This window comes from Camelina sativa, chromosome 10 (assembly GCF_030686135.1).
Source record: "Camelina sativa cultivar CO46 ecotype springtype chromosome 10, ASM3068613v1".
NCBI lineage: Eukaryota > Viridiplantae > Streptophyta > Magnoliopsida > Brassicales > Brassicaceae > Camelina > Camelina sativa.
The window spans coordinates 23,143,653-23,165,182 of NC_141889.1; the positions used below are offsets into that span (position 1 = coordinate 23,143,653).

Below are 21,530 nucleotides of genomic sequence, written 5' to 3' on the forward strand. Positions count from 1 at the left end.
AGGACAATATGTGTATATTAATCCTTCTCTATTAATATTTAGGGGATAGTTGAATGAAGATTCAACTCTTGAAGTTTGCCTTCCCAAGAGTGTCCTTCCCAAGGTGTCCTACCCAAGGTGAGTTGAACTCCATTTTCGTCACTCCTCTTTGACCACAAAATAAAGTGATTATTTTGGGCTTTCTTGGACTTGAAATAGGCTCAAAGAGGGCTGGACTTGATAGACAATATCCCCATTAGAATTTTCCATGCTTTCTTTGGCCATAAGCTTTTGAATTAGGCCATTAAGTGTTTCAGGAAAATGGTTAAAATCAACCCCAACTATTTGCCAAACGCTTTTTTATACCTAAACTTCAATACCCTGCAAATAACAACTTGAACTATATTAAAATTCAAATTTGCTACCTAAACTATATAAATGTTGTCAATTTTAACCTCTGTTCGAACAATGTCAAATTAGAGTTTAACGATGTTGAGTCAGACGATTTGTGGTATCCACATGGCATTGGGAATGACCAAAACTAAGGTTTTTTGGTCATTTTTATGTGTGTTGTGGCAAGAAACAAAACGATGACAAAATACCCAAAAATGACCAAAACAATGTAGTTTTGGTAAGTCTTAGTGCTACGTTGAAGTCACAGACCGTCTGACTCAACATCATATACTCTGATTTAACATTGTTCGAATAGAGGTTGAAACTGACAATATTTTATATAGTTTAGGTAGCAAACTTGAATTTTAATATAGTTTAGGTTGCTATTTGGAGGGTGTTAAAGTTTGGGTATAAAAAAGCGTTTGAGAAATAGTTGGGGTTGATTTTAGCTGTTTTTCCTAACTGTTTCCTTGATCTTCTTAGCTCTTTGACTCCTTGATCCAATTTGCTACTGAGAAACAACATGGCTTGTACAATTTCTTGCCCTTGGGCTTAGTAGAAACACCTCTTGGTTGTCAAACATAATTCTGGAAGCTCTTAAACCAATTAGACCTAAAACTCTTCTAGTATAGAACTAGATTGACCTCCTTTAGCAAATGAAGTGTATCCTTGTAGTTTGTTGGCCAAATCTTGTGTTTTTGGGCTTGTTGGAAACATAAGAGATTCATTGACATCCTTCAACTGATTTCGTGTAGAAATTAATGCTGAGGTTGTCTGTGTAACACGATCTTTGGCTTAGACGCGAAACTGGGACACATACTATATTTGTTTTAATATTTTCATAAATAGGGTAACGACTCTTTGGTAATTTCTCTATGTTGGAGTCTACTCAGTATATTAATTGCTAATTTGCTATGTGTCACAGTCTTTACAGTGATTTTGACCCATGGTACACCGGAAGACAACATTTTTATAAAAAAAAACTAAATTTTTTAAAATTATATTTGTTTGTTAATTTTGTTTCTTTTGTGCAGTGTTTAAGATTGTATAATTATATTTTAAATGTTAATTCTGAAATTTGACCAGTTGTATTTATAATAATGTTACATTTTTACCATATCAAATTTCATATGGTCATAAAAATTTAAACTTTTAGTGTTTTTTAAATTTAACCCGTGAAAAGATTATTCTTATATTATTATATTTTTAAATTTTTAGTGTTTTAAATTTAAACTGTGTTTAATGTTTTTTTAGATTTAAGCCATAAAAGAATTATATCCGTAAAAGTAATTATGCAGTATACCGTTGATTAAACTGTATTATAATTACTCCAATTAGATTTAACCCATGAAATAATTGCTTTTACATTTTATATCAAACAATATAGTTATTATTGAATATTAGTGTTTTTATAGAAAAAAACAATATTGTATAGATATTTTTCGGATGTGTTATTAAGTGTAATAAATTTCTAGATTTCTAAATTCGTTTAGAAAATTATAAACGAAATTGGTAGAAAAATTTTGGGAATCTAATTAACTTTTTTTGGTGCAATTTTTTAAGGATTAACTTTGTAAATAAGTATAACTTAAAGGATAGAACACCAAATGTACTTCAAAATGTTAATATAGATCACTAAAATAAGTTAAAATTAAATTTATATAAGATGTAAAAGCATTAGTAATAGAAAATAAAATAAAAGATATATATAAAAAATCATTTTCAATCATTTAAATATTTGTCCATTTTGCAAAACAATAAATTATATATATAACCTTTAACTATTTGCTTTTCAGTGCTAAGTTAATTGTTATCTTATATACTTTTAAAATGTAAGATAAATGTTATTCATTTAATATATCTATTTCCATTGCTCACTTCAAATATTTAAATATATTAGAAAAAAGAAAATGGAAAATAATAATGAAATCTTGTATAAAATCTTGAATAAAAAGCCAACACTACAAAAAAACATGGATTTTACGACTATAGTTAGCGACTATATATGTAGTCTTCATTTTTGGCAACTAAGTAGCTACTATTTAGTGACTATTTTACGAATATAAATATTTGGTCGTATCTCAGTCGTTTTTTTGACGACTACATATCGTAGTCGCTAGTTTAGTCGTAATTTAGCGACTATTTTATGACTATATTTCATACCGAAATATGTGGTCGCTAAATAGTCACCAATTTAGTGACTAATATGCGACTCATAGTAAATGTTACTAAGAAGTCGCATATCAATCGCTATTTAAGAAAATCAAAATTTTCAAAATTTAACCCCTAACCAAACTCATAAATTCTAAATCTTAGAAATTAATTCAAAAATCATAAATTCAAAACTTAACCCCAAATCATAAACATATACCCCAACTCTGTACTTTAAACACTATGCCTTAAATTTTAAAAATTTATAATGCAGAATATATAGAAATTAAATTATAAACCATTTAACCAAAATATAACCATTATATATGTATGAAATAAAAGCCATACCTAAAACTATCTAGTGTATACATATAATTTAATCTTTCCAAAAACTATTTACTTATAAAATTTATAAATTAGTCATTGTAAAATCTAAAAAACTAATTGTTGACAAAAAAAAAAAAAAAACCTAAAACTAATATTTAGTCTGGGCCTTAAGAGGCTTTGTCTCACTTTGGGCTATGATATGAATCGAAATTTGGCCGACAAATAAAAAAAAACAATAAACAAACAAACAAACCAGCCTCTAGATATGTGCCTCCGTTCCTCTGACACTACACTTACAAAAAAAACTCATCATCACTCTCGAAACTCTTTCAGAGAAACTCTCACTCTCATTTCTTCGAATCGCGATGACTCTGTCCGGCCAAACCTCCAAATCTCGTCTTTCAAGTCTTCTTTACTGTCTCTAGTCACCTTCCCCTTTTCTCTATGTCTTTTGGAAGAAAACAATTAGACCTAACCCTCGTTTACTCTCCCTCTCACTCAATTATTTCATCTTCTCAATCTTTTGCTCAAAAACATTGAAGGAAACCACATATACTCATCGAAATCACTTGCTTTTTGGTCACCAATTCCACAAATTGGAAACCATGCTTCTCCTCCGACGAAATCCTCAAGGTACAGATTACAGAAGAAGATCTGTCTTATCTCGAAACAACACTGGCGACGCCAGCACCTCTCATGTTCATCTGATATTTAGAATTCTTTCCCGGCGAGAAAGACAATTGAAAACCCTATGTTTGGATCTAAAAATTTAACTGTCATTTATTTGTTTTTGTTTGTGTTCTTTGAAGGGGATTTGAGGAACCGAAATCGACAAGGGGATTGATGATGGAAGGAAGAAGAATCATAGCAAACCCTAGACCTTGTGGCGGTAGAAGTGTTGTCGCAAAGAAGAGGTCTCGTCCCGATGGATTCGTCAACAGCGGTAAAAAGCTTAACGCCGAGAAATCTCGCCTCATATGGATCGAGCTTTCTCAATCAGCACCTGCACCGCTCAAGAGAGATTCTGAGACATGCGTCTCGTGGTATGTTGTATCATCTTCTTCTGATTTCTGATTTCGATTTTGGTTAATTTTGGTATGTTGGGTCCGATAAGATTTCGTTTCTATTTAATTCTTGAGATACAGTTGTTGGAGAAAAGTAGATAGATTGAGGTTTTATATTCAAATCATAGACAATGTTTGATTGAAACCATTCATAAGATCATGTACTCCTCTGCAGGACGATGTCATGATTAGAATATATGCTAACTGGTGCTACTGAACCAAACCTGTTTGCATTATGTGAGAAAAAGAGGGATGGTCACACCACTAAGCTTCACAGCTTTGGAGTGTCTTTGCAGCTTCAGTTGTAAGTTTCTTCTTCTTTTTCTTAAATATGAAAGTTGTTATCTTTAGTTTATGTTATGTATGTTTTATTTTCAGCTCTTTCTTATTTTCTATGTTTGAACCAAAGCCGGACTATTTATAATATCTCGAAGGTTCTTTGTTTTTGGTGATTTCAGTCTCTAAAAATGAAATTTTCTGATCATGTCCTGTTGTTCTTAGGTCGAAGATGATGTTTGGCTTACAGAGAAAGCCACAGCCAAGCACACTCTTCGACAGAGCTCATGATGTACAACTTTATTTCAGAGCGGAAGGTAAACTTTCATTTGGTACAATATATTTACTTTGCTACTTATTGTTGTGAGACTTTTATTAATTCATTCAGAGAGTAATTTGTTTAGCAGCCAGTCATTTGTGTCCCCATGATACCTTTTTTGTTTGTTTGTTCTGAAGGTACTTGAAGAAATGAGTTGCTCTGGGAACATTAGTGGGAATTACTTAGGCTTCAATGATGGAATACAAAGCAATTGAGAATGTGCTACAAACCATTTATTATGTAGCTGTTCATCTATTTTTTTTTCTTCTAATTATGTTTTTTGAGGATGAAGTATTCTTATTTTTAATTATGATTTTTAATTTTATTTTGTAATACAGTTTTTTTTATAATCATGGTTTATAATAGCGATGTTAAGAAGGGCTTAAAGTTACAGGGTTGGCCCGGCTCGTTTAAATATCTTGTACCTGTAACCCTGTATTTTTGTTATTAATATTTCGAGCTCGTCTAGGGTCGAGTTGTGCAAAAGTTCGAGCTGGCCCTGTTTTATTCTTCTTCAATCTTCTATTTGAAAACGACGATGTTTTAGTCTAGGTTTTTTTTTTAGGCAATTTTTTTTTCTTCCTCCCAACTCCTAAGCACCATTGACGGACCTCTCAAAATCAATTCACTCACACGATCTTTGTAGAAATCAATTCGCTCAAATTGAGATGATGGAGGAACTAGGGATTCAAAGATGAACGAATCCAAATAAGAGATTGGGGAACGAATAAGGAATTTTCCTGAGATCTAAAGGCTTATTAGATTCAACTTCAAGAAGTCCAAAACAGAGAAGATAATCGCATAGCAGAGACACAGTCCAAGGCTCTGGCTTCGATTCCACGACCACTACAAAGTTTATCACTCAACTCATCAATAATTAAATAACACGTTTAGGAAGAGAAAATAAAATAATAATTGCAGGGTCAGGGCTGGACCGAGTTTAGGCTCGTTAGTGTTAGTTTTGTAGGGCCCAAATTCAAAATTGGTTTTTGGAGGGCCGAGCTTGTACACGGCCGGGCCGGGCTGGGTTTATAAACTCTTTTTAACATCCCTAGTTTATAATACTAAATATAGTATTCAAAAAATCATTATTCACTATTTAAATATATTTAAAATTTTTAATAATATATATTTATAATTTGGATAAATACTGTATAAATACAATAATGTATAAATACTTAAATACAACTATAGTCGGTAATTAGTCAGTAATTTTGACGACTATTTTACGACCAATGTTCGTAATCGTAAAATTAGTCGTAACGTAGTCGTTAAATTTAGCGACTAAGCTTACGACTGCGAACATTAGTCGTAATGTAGTCGTTATTTTGCTACTAATTTATGGCTAATTTTTCTTACCGACTAACGATTTCGACAACTGGTTTTAGTCTTTATTAGATCGTAAAACTCTATTTAGCGACTAAATAGTAACTAATAGTGCAGTCCTTAATTTCATGTTTTCTTGTAGTGCAATATCAATTTTTTTTATTACTTTTAAAATGGTATAGATTTCATGGAGTGTTACATGCATTTAATTAGTTCTTTTGTTGCATATCTTCTGTGGATGATCATGCTTGGCGAGTTTCTGTAATCGCCATGGTATAGATAACAATTTTTCTATTACTTTTAAAATGGTATAGATTTTATGGAGTGATATATGCATTTAAAATGGTATAGATTTTATGGAGTGATGTATGCATTTAAAATGGTATAGATTTCGTGGAGTGATGTATTGCATTTAACTCATTCAATTTTTTTTATTACTTTTAAAATGGTATAGATTTCATGGAGTGATGTATGCATTTAATTAGTTATTTTGTTGTAAAAAAAAAGGATGTATGCATTTAATTAATTCAAATCTAATTATCTCTTTAGTCTTTACATACCATCCCTTAGACCAATAATATTTTGTAACCTATGATATATGGACCAGAAAGTAATATCCTTATCTCCAAATTCTTTTCTTCAAAGAAATATATATAAGATCTTCAGCTTATTTATAAATAGATGAACTAATCAATTATCTTACAGAGGACATTAAGAAGGAAACTAGAAAACGTGAAAGTATGGAGAGGACACCTTCACTTATATTCCATCTTAGCTTGCTTATTATATTCGTCGCAGGTACTTTATATATTTAGTATACTTTCAATTGTTATATTCCATTAGATAAAATAGAAATTACAGACATATGTCACACTCACATGGAAATGGATGAAAAGAAAAAGAATAACATTTTTCGGAGAATAGTCACATATTCTTTTAAAATTAAGACTAAAGTAAGATTTATTTTCTCTTAAAAAAATTCTTATTGTTATGTTGAAATTTAATACGGTATACAATATTGTTCTAGTTGTGAATCAGACAAGAGCAGATTCATGCAACGACAACTTAGGCACATGCACTTACGAGGGGGTGCCATTTTCACCCCCTTCACCCCTTTCACCCCTCAAAGTTTGCATCGGTGTAGTTAAAAGAATGTGCAGTTACGTTTGTCCTGAGAAATGTTGTGATGCGAACTGCGCACAAAAATATAAAGGTGGGCGTGGATTTTGTAATCCCTTTGGTAATATTGTTTTGTGCCAATGTCAGTACCCTTGCTAAAACTGGTTGAATTTTTTTGAAAAAACAATTGTCTTTCTTTTCATCTTTTGTTATTGTAAGTTCAATAATCTTATATAATAAAGAAGGATTATGAAACGATCGAATCTTTTTTTTAAATAATAATAATAATAATAATAATAAATAAATAAATAAATAAACTACGACTAGTTGAAACGATCCGACCCTTTTTTAAATACTATATATATAATTAAGCATCCCATACTAATTAATTAAATCAATCCAAACCACAAAACATCATTTAAACAAGCCATAACCATCTTACACAGCGGAAACGTACAAACAGTACCAAACTAACATATCCTTAATACAATAACATTCCTAACCATTCTATCTAACAACCTATCATAACTCTAACCAAGGTTCCAACACATAACCATAAATAACCAACAACACACAAATGAGACCCTAGATCATCCTCCTCCTCATTGCCTTGATTCCACGTTCACACTTGCCTTTACCTACACCGCAAACACAAATTGAGATGCATGAGTATTTAATAATCACTCAGTGAGGCCATCCTCCCATCTACTGGGCTATACACACAAGCAACTGAGATTCTATTATTAAAGCCAACAACCAAAACACAAACAACACAACAAACCAGGAAAACAAGACTCGGTCAAGTCTGGTGTCGACCGACACTAAGTCAGTATCGACCAACGCTAACGCGTCACTGGTGTCAACCGAAACTAAGTCGCTGTCGACCGATGCTAACGCGTCACTGGTGTCGACTGACACAAGGTCGGTGTCGTCGAAGCCGAACGACGAATCTCCGTTCCAAACCGCTTCCAAACCCTCCCAAACTCTTCCAAACTTCTCAGGAACCTATGGGAACATGAAAACAACAAACCCACACAAGCAAAACACCACAAACACAAAGAAACAGCCAAAACAACAGAGATCTCAGGCTTAGATCAGCCATGGTCAAGCACTCACCTCTTTTGCAGGAAGATTCTCACTCAACAACGGCGAATCCAACACTTAGAAACCTTCTCCTTCGTTCCTAACACAAGATCTTCACTCCACAGCAATAGATCTCTCAAGAACAACAAAGGATCTCACAAATCTCTCTCAAAAACGTTTTCTCCTTCTGCTTCTCTGTCCAAAAACGGCTAAAAAGACGAAATAAGTCGAGTTCCCCTTTTAAACTCGAGTTTAGGGCTTCTCTTAAACCAACCACACAAACCGGACGATTAAAATTGAACCAATCGAACCGTCAGCAAATGGTGTCGACCAACACCACATGTGGTGTCGATCTACACCCTAACCAAAATTCCAGAAATTGGTTCGCGGGCGTTACAATTCTCCCCTACCAATATGGATTCGTCCTCGAATCCCGCAACATCGTCCCTCCACCAAGAACCCCCGTGCAACCGTCTCCACGGCCTGCACAATATCCGACCGGACTGAACACTGTCAGCCCAAAGTTTTCTGTGCAACTATCGCAACAGCCCGCACATCCACGTGACTCAACGGTCCACACAGCCCTGCCTCCACTAGTCATCACAACGCAAAAAAGACGAGATCAATCCCGACCTCCGAGGTCTACATCCAGCCACTATGCTCATACCCACATCCTAGACATTGTTTGCTCTCTCACTCATACGTTCTCAGGTCGCAACCTTCGAACTACACCGCATGCACTCTCAGACCATCGTCCTCGAGCCATACCGTCTCAATCTCGGATCGTCACCCTCGAGATCTCGGTACCAGGGGAACTACTCATCCCCTCCGGAGAACTAATCATCCCCTAGGAGAACAAATCATCTCCTCTGCCGCTCTCAAGGTCGCAACCTGTCAAGCCCGCGGTGCACTAGGGAAACTAATCATCCCCTCAGGAGAACTAATCATCTCCTCCGGAGAACTAAGCATCTCCCCCAGGAGAACTAATCATCTCCTCATGAGCAAACAAGTCCTAATGTCTATAAGCATCTCCTCACCGGAACCACCTTCCGTGGTTTGCGTAAAACATCACAATGTCCTACCAACCCCCATATTCCCTCACTGGAATATCAACACCATCATGACCACTAATCAAGCCAACTCTAACACATCTTAACCATTCGGGTGTTTACACACGTCCTTTTCAAAAACTGACAAGTTCTAACTATTCATAGAACGTTTTATTTGTTTGGAACTGCAATCTCCATAAATAGCTTTTTCCGCTTGGCAATTATCCACAACAACTCATCAATACGAGCGTAATAAAACAAACAAGTACCATACGTTCGCATATTCTGATTCACCGCATCAAATGCTTTGCAAGCCGCAACTCCGGTGTTTCACATCCCCTTTCCAAAAATAGACAAGTCCTAACTATTCATAAAACTTCACATTTTTAGAAACTTTCTATTCATGGAAACTTTCCGTTCATAGAAATCGAATAATCCTTCAACCCAGTATACCTCAAGATTCCATAGGAATTAATAATCTTATTAAATCCTCTTCAACAACACCAGTAAGCACATCGGCCACACAATTGGCTAAACAGCCCGCCAAAAAGGATACACAAGCCCCTCCAAGGCTCGCAACCGCTAAAATGGCAACTTCTATCTCCCCTAAAACTTTCCATTTTTAGAACTTTCCTCTTTTGGGAACTTTCCACTTATAGAAACTTTTATATCAGGAATTTCTCTCCATTTACAAATCACATAAACATTCATCCATTACGCATCAAAATTTCATAAGAACTAATCATCTTATTAAATTCTCAAATGCAACAAACGTCTACAATTCCAAAATGCAAAAGCTTAACAAAACCAATGAAAACAGAAAGAAACTAAACTCCGGGATTGGTGCCCGGCCCCTCCCTCGGCTGCACCCCTCTAACTGTCAACCACTGCAACCTTGGACAATGTGGCCTGATATGTCCCACCTCCTTGCAATAAAAGCACACTTGAATGTTCTCTTGCGTCCCGCTTCTCTTGGGGCGACTTGCCAACCTGTGATCCATGCTCCCGCACCCGTAGCATCTCTGACCGCCTTGGTTTGTCACCGACGTCTCCTCCCACTTCCTCTTATGCCTTTGTTCTGACTTGTTACCCTTGCTCGGAACGCTCGGCTCCAATGTCTCCTCTGTCTGAACGGTAGGGCTAACCACCACAGTCTTCCCCCTCAAGTCATCCTCTATCTCAGCTGCAGTCTCCACTAGCTCCGCCCTCATAGCATAACTCCTCCCTCTGCAGTGGACCCTCAAGTCCTCACAAAGCGCCCTCATGAACCTCCTAATCTGAGCCACCTTAGACTCCATCGCCCGACCACCATACATTAGAAGCCGACTAAACTCTAAGTCCAGCTCCCGCCCCGACTGAGTCCCCTGAGATAACTGTAGAAACTGTACCTCCAATCGGTCCAATGCCTCTCTAGGAAAATACTTGCGGTTGAACTCCTCGACGAAGTCAGCCCAAGACATCTCCCTCTGCACTGTCCTAGTAGCCACTTATTTCCACCACAACTGAGCATCGCCAATCAAGTGGTGGACCCCTATGTCCACCCAAAAATCCTCAGGACATCTGAGAGACTGAAAGTTACGTTCCACTCTCGTCCTCCATGCATCTGCAACAGTAGGATCAGTACCACCCGAAAACCGCTCAATGCCGATGTTGTTCATCTCCCTCAGCATACTGACATAATGAGAATCAACCCGCACATCCACAGCCACTGGCTGCCGCTCCTCCGCCACCACTGGTGGCACTACCTGAGCCCAAGCCGGTGCCACTGGTGGCAACCGCTCTAACAACTATGCCAGCAAACCCGCAAGGTCGACACCCGGGACTCCACCCACTGGGACTCCCACACCTGGGGCCCTAACATCACCGGCTACTGGGGCATCAACACCGCCCCCTCCGGCCACACTCATGGAATCCCCTCGGACACCTTGCGACTCGCCAACACCCTCTGCTGTCACACTCTGGTCCGCAGTCTCACTAACAACTGGAACTCTATCCCTACCATGACCACGTCCGCGTCCACGAGCTTGTCTGCGCCCTCGACCACGACCAGCAACAGCACCTTCTCTAACCATCTCTCTGCATTGACAGAACAGAAGGCTAAGAACACAATTCAAAACCACACACAGAGCACACACACATCTTACCGTGGAATCTCATTGAAGGCTCAAAGAGGATGATGCTAGGACTCCATACAACAAGCAAATTGACTAACTACTCATAATCAATTTCATCACCCAACATCAAGTATCAAAAACATAGAGATCAATTCAACCAATTAAATCACTAAACCGCTCCATAACATCCACATGACCATCGTAGAACCGTCTACGCTCTGATACCAAATTGAAACGACCCGACCCATTTTTTTTTAAATACTATATATATAATTAAGCATCCCATACTACTTAATTAAATCAACCCAAACCACAAAACATCATTTAAACCAGCCATAACCATCTTACACAGCGGAAACGTACGAACAATACCAAACCAACATATCCTTAATACAATAACATTCCTAACCATTCTATCCAACAACCTATCATAACTCTAACCAAGGTTCCAACACATAACCGTAAATAACCAACAACACACAAATGAGACCCTAGATCATCCTCCTCCTCATCGCCTTGATACCACGTTCACACTTGCCTTTACCTGCACCGCAAACACAAATTGAGATGCATGAGTATTTAATAAACACTTAGTGCAGCCATCCTCCCATCTACTGGACTATACACACAAGGAACTGAGATTCTATTACTAAAGCCAACAACCAAAACACAAACAACGCAACAAACCAGGAAAACAAGACTTGGTTAGGTTTGGTGTCGACCGACACTAAGTCGGTGTCGACCGACGCTAACGCGTCACTGGTGTCGACCGACACTAGGTCTGTGTCGACCAACACTCAACCAACATGGTGCCGACCGACACCAACTGGTGTCGATCGACACCACCTTCGCAGAATCGATCTGCACGAAGCCGAACGACGAACCTCCGTTCCAAACCGCTTCTAAACCCTCCCAAAATCTTCTAAACTTCTCAGGAACCTATGGGAACATTAAAACAACCAACCCACACAAGCAAAATACCACAAACACAAAGAAACAGCCAAAATAACAGAGATCTCAGGCTTAGATCAGCCATGGTCAAGCACTCACCTCTTTTGCTGGAAGAATCTCACTCAACAACGACGAATGCAACACTTAGAAGCCTTCTCCTTCGTTCCTAACACAAGATCTTCACTCCACAACAATAGATCTCTCAAAAACAACAAAGGATCTCACAAATCTCTCTCAGAAACGTTTTCTCCTTCTTCTCTGTCCAAAAACGGCTAAAAGGACGAAATAAGTCGAGTTCCCCTTTTAAACTCGAGTTTAGGGATTCTCTTAAACCATTTACGCAAACCAGACGATTAAAATCGAACCAATCGAACCGTCAGCAAACGGTGTCGACCGACACCAAAATTCCAGAAATTGGTTCGCGGGCGTTACACTAGTGGTTCCATACCCACTAGCCACCTAACCATAATCACAACCAACAGCGGAATAACAAATACCAATATCCAATAAATATTCAATAATAATAAATAACCAATATCCAAAACATAACCATTCCAATATCAAACAACAAGAAACAAGGAACCAAAAACCTAGCAAGTTCTAAAGACCCAACTCTAGCAACCTAACAATGCCAAGCAACATCCAATCGAGTCCCTAGAACATCCTCCTCTTCATCACCTTGATTCCATGATCACACTTTGCCTTTACCTCTTTGCAGGAAGTTTCTGACCAACAATGACAAACCCCACACTCCCAGCAACCTTCTAACAAGTTTCTAGCCCTGGATCTTCACAGTCTCAGCAAGATCTCACCAAGAACACCTTGAAATCTCACAAACTCTCACAAAAATCTTTAGGAACTATTTTCTCTCCTTTTCTCTCTGTTAAGCGGCCAAAACCACAAAACTCCACAATCTAGGTCGACTTGTCACTTAAATAATCCGGTTCTATGGTTTTCCTTAAACCAAATTGATAACAGGAGTTTCACCCTGGGTATCAATTCCCTATGCAGTATTAGTACAAAGGGTTATCAATCCAAATGGTTGTTATGCTAACAGATGAGATATGATCAGAACTATGCAAGTCAAGCCAAGCAATATTTGGGGTTTGATCTAACAATCCTAAAGTAATTAAAAGAAAATAAATAAACAAGAACCACACGACCTAAGCACTCAATGCAAGCATTCGAGTACATGATCGGGTGGGGTGATTGAGTAAGCAAGATGAGTATGAACAGATCGAAGGTATACTCGAAGCAAGTGATCATGTACCTGTTTGGGTAAGGGATCGAGTAATGAATAAAAATGCAAACAATCTAAATACGAAAGCTCCTAAGAATGGGGTACTCGACTTCTAAGTGTTCCTTACCAGTATGGATGTCCTACATGACTCAAGCAAATATTCCTTAAACAATGAATCTCTAAAATCTTGTTAAAACACTCTTGTGATAGAAACAATCAACCTTAATCACTTCCCTACCCAACTCTCGTTGGAGAAACATGACCAAGCAGACAATACAAACCGATTCATTATTGTCAATAAACCTCTTACTCATCTAATCTCTTAGGCTAAGTGAGTAAATCTCTAGCGTTGATTGATTTAAGCATTTCATCTACACCTCTTGATGGTAAAACACCCTATATCTAATCTCAACCTCTCGGTATGTTGATAGCATTAAACACACCAATCTAGAAGGGAATTTATAAAACATAAACATTCAAGCTAAGACATCCTAACCGATCAAGAACACAAAATTGTCTATCCCATCCATAGCAACTTTACTACATTACTCAGATCTCATTACAGAAAACGTAAAAACATAGATGAACGAAAATTGCATTGTATAAAAATGTAAAGTAGAAGAGAAGAGTACAAAGTAGAAATTTAAAAGGATAGCAAAAATAATTAAAATAAATCCTAACAAAGATAGAAAAATGTTTGAGTCGCTCAGTTTCTCTCCCAGAAGCTCTCGCTCTATGTTTTGAGGGTCTGCGGAGTGCTAGGTCGAGTACATGCTCGGTTTGACCTTGTTTCTCCCCATTTTAGGCTCTTAAGCACCTGTTTTCATCCAAAATATGCAAATGCAAGAATAAAACACCCTAAATGGCCTAAATGTCGATTCCTACAGTAAATGACATAAAAATGCTAAAGTTAGGGTGAAAACAATGCAAGATATGGACAAAAAAGGATGATTAAAACATGTAAATTAGAGAGTTATCAGACCCCCAAACTTAAATCTTGCTAGTCCTCTAGCAAGGAAGTAGGAGGGTGCAGTTCTAAAATGGGACTCATAACCTTTTGAGCTAAACGAAGGATTCAAGCTATAGTCCGTAAAGATAGTTTAATGGTGCTAAGATCAATCAACATACTTACAAATATTTTTCTATGCTTATCACCATGCATCGATTTAGTTCAACCTCCTACTAACTGCAAAAACTTGCAATTCCAAAGAACATCTCTTTCACATTCATTAAAGTGTTTGGCGAATTCTTGCAAATGGAAGGTGAATCAAGCTCAATCGGTTTCAAGGGTGAGGCTTTTGGGTAGGTAGGTTTCAAACAATATCTTTGGGTGGCTTTCTCTCAAAAGAATGAATGCAAGACAGTTGTGAAAACTATCTAAGATTGAGAACAATTTGGGCATACAAATCTTAACTCTTGATAATCTACCCTTTTCTTACTCACTCCCCTCCTTTTTCTTTTTTTTTATCAAACCCCCTAGAATAAAACTACCCACATCCTTGATTTTAGCTCTCCATTTTTTTTATAATCCCTAAGGTATAAACTTTAGACATCTAGCTCTTTTTTTTTTCTTTCTTTGCTACATTCCTAATAATAATCCAATATTATTTTTCATCTTTTTCTTTTCTAGGAGACTATAGCAAAATATTTTTCTCTCTCTTTTTTACTTAGAGACTTAGAGCTAATTGAATCGAACCTTTAGGGACTTTCCTTTTTTATTTCTCACAACCCAACCCCAAATAGTCATGATAACCACCTATCTCTCAAAAATGATCCTAATTGCTAGTTCAAATTCTAACTTAGTTAAATCAAGAGCCAGTTCTTTGTCGTTCTCAATACTCTCAAGGTTTCACAACCTATAGCACAATGAAAAGGTCTCACTCAACGATTCAAAACAAGGTTTGGAAGAAAGGTTTGGGTTCAAGGGTAGGGAAAAACCAAATCGGGTTAAACGAAGAGATTGGCAAAAATGGAATGTTAACCGAGGTTTAGAGTTACCATGAGCAAGTATTCAAATCCCATAAGCAAGACAATTTTAAGTTCTGTTTAAGTCCAATAATATAGAGATGATTCATTGATCAAGCAAGTGGAGGAATTTTTCAAAAGATGCAAGGATTTAAACAAAGATATATTTTTTTTTTCCAAAAATTGATCTAGCAACAATGAACTGTGATTAAGGGCTATAGCGTCAATCCTAAGGTTTGGCATTAAACAAGGTGGTTTTAATCATTTTCCCGTAAAATGCATATGCAACAATCCTATATGAAGCAATCTAGACTCAATCCTAATATGAATATGCAACTACATGAACACTCTTTTTTTTCAAATTTTTGAAATTTTTAGGGTTATTTTTATGCAAATAGATGCAGACAAGACTAGTATGCAAGAATTTGAAATAAGAAAAATAAAACACAATGTTATATACATCCTAGGAACCTCCCCCAAACTTAAATTACACAGTCCCTGTGTAAATAAAAGTCTGAAAAAGAATCCAAAAATCACACAAAATGAAAGAAAACTAAATACAATGTTATTTACAAATATTGGATGAATATGGTACCTCATGGGTTTGTGAAGAAGAAGGTTGTAGCAGCCTCGATACTTGCCAACGTGTATCCAGGGTCGTCACTAGCTTCAGCAGGTGCCGGGATTCGCTCATCAGAGAGCTCGGTTATGCGCACGGACGACCTGCTTGGACCAGCATCCAAGAGGTTGATCGCGTAGGGCGTCGCGTAGGTCATCGGGTAACTTGAGAAACTGAGGAGAGAGAAAAGACTGAAAAAGAAGAAATGTAAGTTATATTTACACAATTGCCGTTGGGACTTCCTCCCAAGAGAGCTTGTTTATAGTCGTTAAGCTTGACTGTTAACTCTTATCAGACCGGTACTGTGTCGGTGAGGTACAGAGATGCCCCACCTCTGTACTCTCATTCGCCATGTATCTCTTCACTCTTTGCCCGTTAACGGTAAATTCAGTCCCATCTTTCCCGAGTGGAGTTATTGCTCCATAAGGCATAATCCTTTTAATTTCGATGGGTCCTGACCATCTTGACTTGAGCTTCCCGGGGAACAGCCGAAGCTTCAAATTGAACAGAAGGACTTTGTCTCCAGATCTTAAATCCTTATGTTGGATCTTTTTGTCATGAAAGGCTTTGGTTCTCTCCTTTTAGATCTTTGAATTATCATAAGCCTCTAACCGTATTTCATCGAGTTCGTGGAGATCCATTACTCTTTTTTCTTGAGCAGTCTTTGGTTGCCCAAATCGCTTTATATTCTACCTCAACTGGTAGGTGACAGTTTTTTCCATAAAGAAGCTGGAAAGAAGTTCGCCCAATCGGTGTTTTGTAGGCTGTCCGGTAGGCCCATAATGCAACATCTAGCTTGAATGCCCAATCCTTTTTTGTGATTCCCACAATCCTGGCCAAAATCGCCTTGATCTGTTTATTACTTACGTCCACTTGTCCGCTAGTTTGTGAGTGGTAAGATGTTGCGACTTTATGCTTGACCCCGTGTTTCGTTAACAAGCTATCGAAAAAAATATTAATGAAGTGGGTTCCTCCATCATTGATTACCACGCTTGGGAAAATGATGTTTTTGAACATTTTCAATACGACCTTGTGAACTTTTGTCGGGCTGGCTATTGCTTCAACCCATTTTGATACATAGTCCACTGCTACCAGGATGTACAAATTTCCATTCGAGGGTGGGTTGAAAGGTCCCATGATATCTATTCCCCAAACATCGAAAACCTCGACTTCTAAGATCGGTTGTTGAGGCATCTCATTCTTCCTACCAATGTTACCCATTTTCTGGCAAGGATCACATCTTGTTATGAAGAGTTGTGCGTCTTTGAACATGGTTGGTCACCATAGACCAGCTTGGAGTATCTTTTGCACGGTTTTGAAGGTGGTGAAATGACCTCCATAGGTGGACCCATGACAGTGCTCTAGTACCCCTCAGACTTCTTCCTCAGCTATACATCGTCTGAAGAGGCCATCCATCCCTTTTTTGTGCAAGTAAGGCTCATCCCAGTAATAGTTGTTGATATCCTTAAAGAACTTCTTCTTTTTGTGAGGATCGTAGTCCTTAGGAATTTCTCCGCAAACCATGTAGTTCACGAAGTTAGAGTACCAAGGTAAATTGGCTGACTCGATTGCCATGAATTCGATCAACCCTGTTGACTCGGGGATCGAGTGAGCTATCGTGTGCCCGATCGTGTGTCTTATTTCTTCCAAGAAGTCGATGTGCATTAGTCTCTCTTCAGGCATTGAGTCATCTATTAGAAGTGGATCTTCAATTCTCATTCTAGACAAATGGTCTGCCACTCCGTTCTCGATTCCTTTCTTATCCAGGATCTCTATGTTGAATTCTTGCAGAAGAAGTATCCATCTGAGGAGCCTAGGTTTGGTGTCATTTTTTGAGTAAATGTACCTTAGGGCAGCATGATCTATATAAACAACCACTTTTGATCCGACCAAATAACTCTGGAATTTCTCAAACGCAAAAACTACAACAAGGATTTCCTTTTCAGTAGTTGCATACCTTGTCTGGGTATCGTCCATGGTTCTGCTGGCATAGTAGATCACATGGAGCTTTTTATCTATCCTCTGGCAAAGTACTGCCCCCACTTGCATAATCTGACGCGTCACACATGATCTCGAAAGGATGGTCCCAATTAGGAGCTTGAACTATTGGTGCACTCACTAAAGCTTCCTTTATCTTGTTGAAGGCATCTAAAAAATCCTTGTCGACGATAAATTCTGCTTCTTTGCATAGGAGTCGTGTTAACGGTCGGGCGATCTTAGAGAAGTCTCTGATAAATCGCCTGTAGAATCCTTCATCACCTAGGAAACTTCTGACGTCTTTCACCGATTTAGGAGGTTGCATTTGAACCATCACTTCTATTTTAGCCTTGTCAACCTCTATCCCTTTTTCTGAGATCTTGTGGCCTAGGACTATCCATTCTTGAACCATAAAATGACACTCTTCCCAATTCAGCACTAGATTGGTTTCTTCGCACCTTTTGAGCACCTGACAGAGGTTTGAGAGACATGATGAGAATTAGGCTCCATATACTGAAAACGTCATCCATGAAGACCTCCACCATCTCCTCTATTAAATCCGAGAAGATGGATTTCATGCATCTTCGGAATGTTGCGGGAGCACTGCACCAACCGAATGGCATCCTCGTATAGGCAAATGTACCATAAGGGCAGGTGAACATCGTCTTCTCCTGGTCGGCAGGGTGCATAGGGATTTTAAAAAATCCACTATACCCGTCAAATAAACAGTAGTAGGGTGGTTAGCGAGCCGTTCCAGCATCTGGTCTATGAAGGTCAGAGGAAAATGGTCTTTCCTAGAGGCTGCATTAAACTTCTTATAGTTAATACACATCCGATTACCTGTTATCGTCCTTGTGGGAATCAGCTCATCGTTCTCGTGGGAATCAGCTCCACCTTTCTATGGAACGCAGTGTACTGGTGACACCCAAGTGCTGTCAGAGATGGGGTAGATGACTCCAGCATCGAGCAACTTCATAATTTCCTTCTTCACCACTTCCTTCTGGTTTGGGTTTAGTCTACGCTGAGGTTCTACACTGGAATATGATTCATCTTCTAGGTTTATCCGGTGGGTGCAGAGATCAGGGGATATACCCTTGATGTCGTTTAGAGTGTAGCCTATTGTCCCTCTATAATATCTCAATTGAGTGCAGAGCAATTTCAGCTCTTTTTCAGGTAAGCTAGAATTAACGATAACCGGATAAGTTGAGTTAGGTCCCAAAAAAAGCGTACCTTAGCCCAGATGGGAGAGGTTTGAGTTCTACTTTAGGCGCCTTTGACTCGGACCAGTCATTGGTGGCTTGTAGGTGTGATTCAGAGTGGTGCTTGATCACCTTGCTCGGTGTGTTGGTCGCAGTAGTGATCGGGTTGATGACCGGGTGGTCTGGTGTTGAACAACTGCATGACATGACGCAGGAGGTAATCACCGAGTTGCACAAGCTTTGGTTGGTGAGCATCATCTTCTCCTCTTCAGCTTCTCCCGAATCTTCACTTAGCTCTGGTTCGATGACTTCCCAATAGGTATCGAGCAATTCCTTATAGAGCTCTGTTTCTTGTTGTAATAATCCCTCCTCGCTATCTTTTGTTAGTGCTGTTTGTAAACAATACCCGATTGTTACTTCTTCACACGTTTCCTCACGCAGTTTTTCTAGTTCCTCTATCCAGAAAGTTTGTCCCGCGATTGTGGGGATTTTCATAGTTTCCCGAATATCAAACTGCATATTGAGGTCTTCCCCAAGCTTCAGATCGATCTTGTCGTTCCTCACATCTATCATTGCTCCTACGGTGGCTAAAAATGGTCGTCCTAATATAAGCGGATCCCTTGGTTCTACGTCCATTTCCAAAACCACAAAGTCGGTTGGTACGTCCACTGATCCTACCTTGACCGGCAGATCTTCCAACACTCCACTTGGCAACCTTATAGTTCTGTCTACTAGAACTAGTTGTATGTCGGTGGGTTTGAATTTCTCAAACCCAAGGCGTTTGGCTACAATTAGAGTCATTAAGCTGACTGTTGTTCCTAAGTCGCAGAGGCATCTTCTGAACTTCAAAGGGCCAATCGTGCAAGGTAATGTGAATGAACCCGGATCGCTCAGTTTCTTAGGTGCAACAGTCCTTTGGATTATAGCACTGCACTCGTGAATTGAGTATGACCATTCCTTGGACCTGCTTGATTCGTTCCATCATCGCATCCTTCATGAATTTCTGGTAGGGAGGTATCAGGGTGAAAGCGTCCAGTAAAGGCATGCGGAGTTCGAGTTCCTGCATTTGTTTTTTGAACAAAGCCTTATACTTCTCAAGATGTTCCTTGCGAAACTTTCCAGGAAATGGCAATGATGGCTTGTAAGGTGGAGGGATGAATCGTCTCTATTTCTGTTTTTCTCCTCCTGGTTGGTCTGTAGGTGCTGGGATTACAGGAGTGTCGACCCGATCATCAGTCCGGGTGGGATGATCGGGTAAAGGGTTGGGCTGCTTTGGTGGGTGAGTAGGAGTGGGCGGCTCACAGAGGTCCTCCCCATCTAAGTCATTTCTGTCCACAGGAATGGTAGGTGGTGCCTCGCTAGGTGGTAGGTTGCGTCCACTCCGTAGTGCTATGGTGAGTGCAGACTCCCGACTCGTTGAAGTTGAAGCCGATTTATCAGTGAGCAGCTGAATTCGAGAGCTTAAAGCATCAAATCGGTTGTGGATTTGCTGATAATTGGTTGATAACCGTCTTGCAAGGTCATCGAATCTTGTATTGATTTTCACCGCCTCGGTTTTCTGATATGATAGCTCTTGGTGCATCAGTGAGATCAAATCGAGGTATGAGGAAGTGTGTGAAGTGGTTGGGTTGAGATACTCGCTATTGTGGATGTAGGCACTGTGCCTAACTTTGAGAACATCATGGTTTTTGATAAAGTGCACGGCCACTAACTGTGCATTCTCCCCATCTTGTTGCAGAAATTGCTCTTTTTCTAAGATGGCATGGACATGCTGCTGCTGCTTCAGGAGTTTATCCAGCTTGTCATTAAGGGCTTTCATGTCCCTCTTTTACTTGGCGTCATCCTCTCCAGTAGATCACACAACGCGATTGTATTCCTCATTGTAATGGCCATCAGAATGAGCTAAGTTCTCAACTAGGTCCCATCCTTCGTCGACATCCTTGTTGAGGAAGTTACCATTGCTTGCGGTGTCCAGCAACATCTGTATTTTTGGGACCAAATCTCGGTATAGCGTACATAGCAATGAAGAATTGCTGAAGCCATGACGAGGGCAACGGGTGGTGTATTCCTTGAAACGTTCCCAAGCTTCACTGAACATCTCATTGTTCTTCTAAACAAAGCCAGATATATCATTTCGCAGCCTTGCAGTTCTGGAGTTGGAGACGAATTTGGCTAGAAACGCCTTCTTGCATGTTTCCTAGGTGGTGATGGACTCCTTGGGGAGTGATTTCTCCCAGATGTGTGCTTTGTCTCCCAGAGAGAATGGGAAAAGCATGAGCTTGAATCCATCTTCACTTAGTCTATTTATTTTAGTTAGGCTACATAGCCTATCAAACTCATCTATATGGTCCAATAGATGCAAAAATGAAGGATATTCAC

At 38.9% G+C, this 21,530-nt stretch overlaps 1 protein-coding gene, 1 long non-coding RNA gene and 1 other non-coding gene across 4 annotated transcripts; all 3 read left to right on the plus strand.

Annotated features, from left to right (window-relative positions):
• Window positions 1–3,119: 3,119 nt before the first annotated feature.
• Window positions 3,120–5,596, plus strand: LOC104719499 (uncharacterized). 2 transcript variants are annotated; one of them, XR_015568032.1, is made up of 6 exons: window positions 3,132–3,483; window positions 3,660–3,893; window positions 4,090–4,218; window positions 4,416–4,507; window positions 4,647–4,864; window positions 5,565–5,596. It is a non-coding gene; the product is annotated as an uncharacterized LOC104719499 (long non-coding RNA). The 2 variants fall into 2 exon arrangements; XR_756627.3 differs by lacking the exon at window positions 5,565–5,596 and having other exon boundaries at window positions 3,120–3,483; window positions 4,647–4,874.
• Window positions 5,597–6,464: 868 nt separating this feature from the next.
• LOC147937221 (defensin-like protein 182) lies at window positions 6,465–7,209 on the plus strand. Its single transcript, XM_087470133.1, has 2 exons — window positions 6,465–6,633; window positions 6,863–7,209. Exons 1-2 carry the CDS (start codon window positions 6,576–6,578, stop codon window positions 7,111–7,113), a joined length of 309 nt encoding a protein of 102 aa, XP_087326259.1. The 5' UTR covers window positions 6,465–6,575; the 3' UTR covers window positions 7,114–7,209.
• A 13,978-nt stretch (window positions 7,210–21,187) lies between these two features.
• LOC147937222 (small nucleolar RNA R71) lies at window positions 21,188–21,294 on the plus strand. The gene has a single exon (XR_015569721.1). It is a non-coding gene; the product is annotated as a small nucleolar RNA R71 (small nucleolar RNA).
• Window positions 21,295–21,530: the final 236 nt, after the last annotated feature.

What these genes read in the sequence shown, in the direction of transcription:
- LOC147937221 (XM_087470133.1), top strand. Translation starts at nt 6,576, where the DNA reads ATGGAGAGGACACCTTCACTTATATTCCATCTTAGCTTGCTTATTATA. An exon ending in GCTTATTATATTCGTCGCAG is followed by an intron (nt 6,634 to 6,862) that starts GTACTTTATATA and finishes ATATTGTTCTAG; the next exon opens with TTGTGAATCAGACAAGAGCA.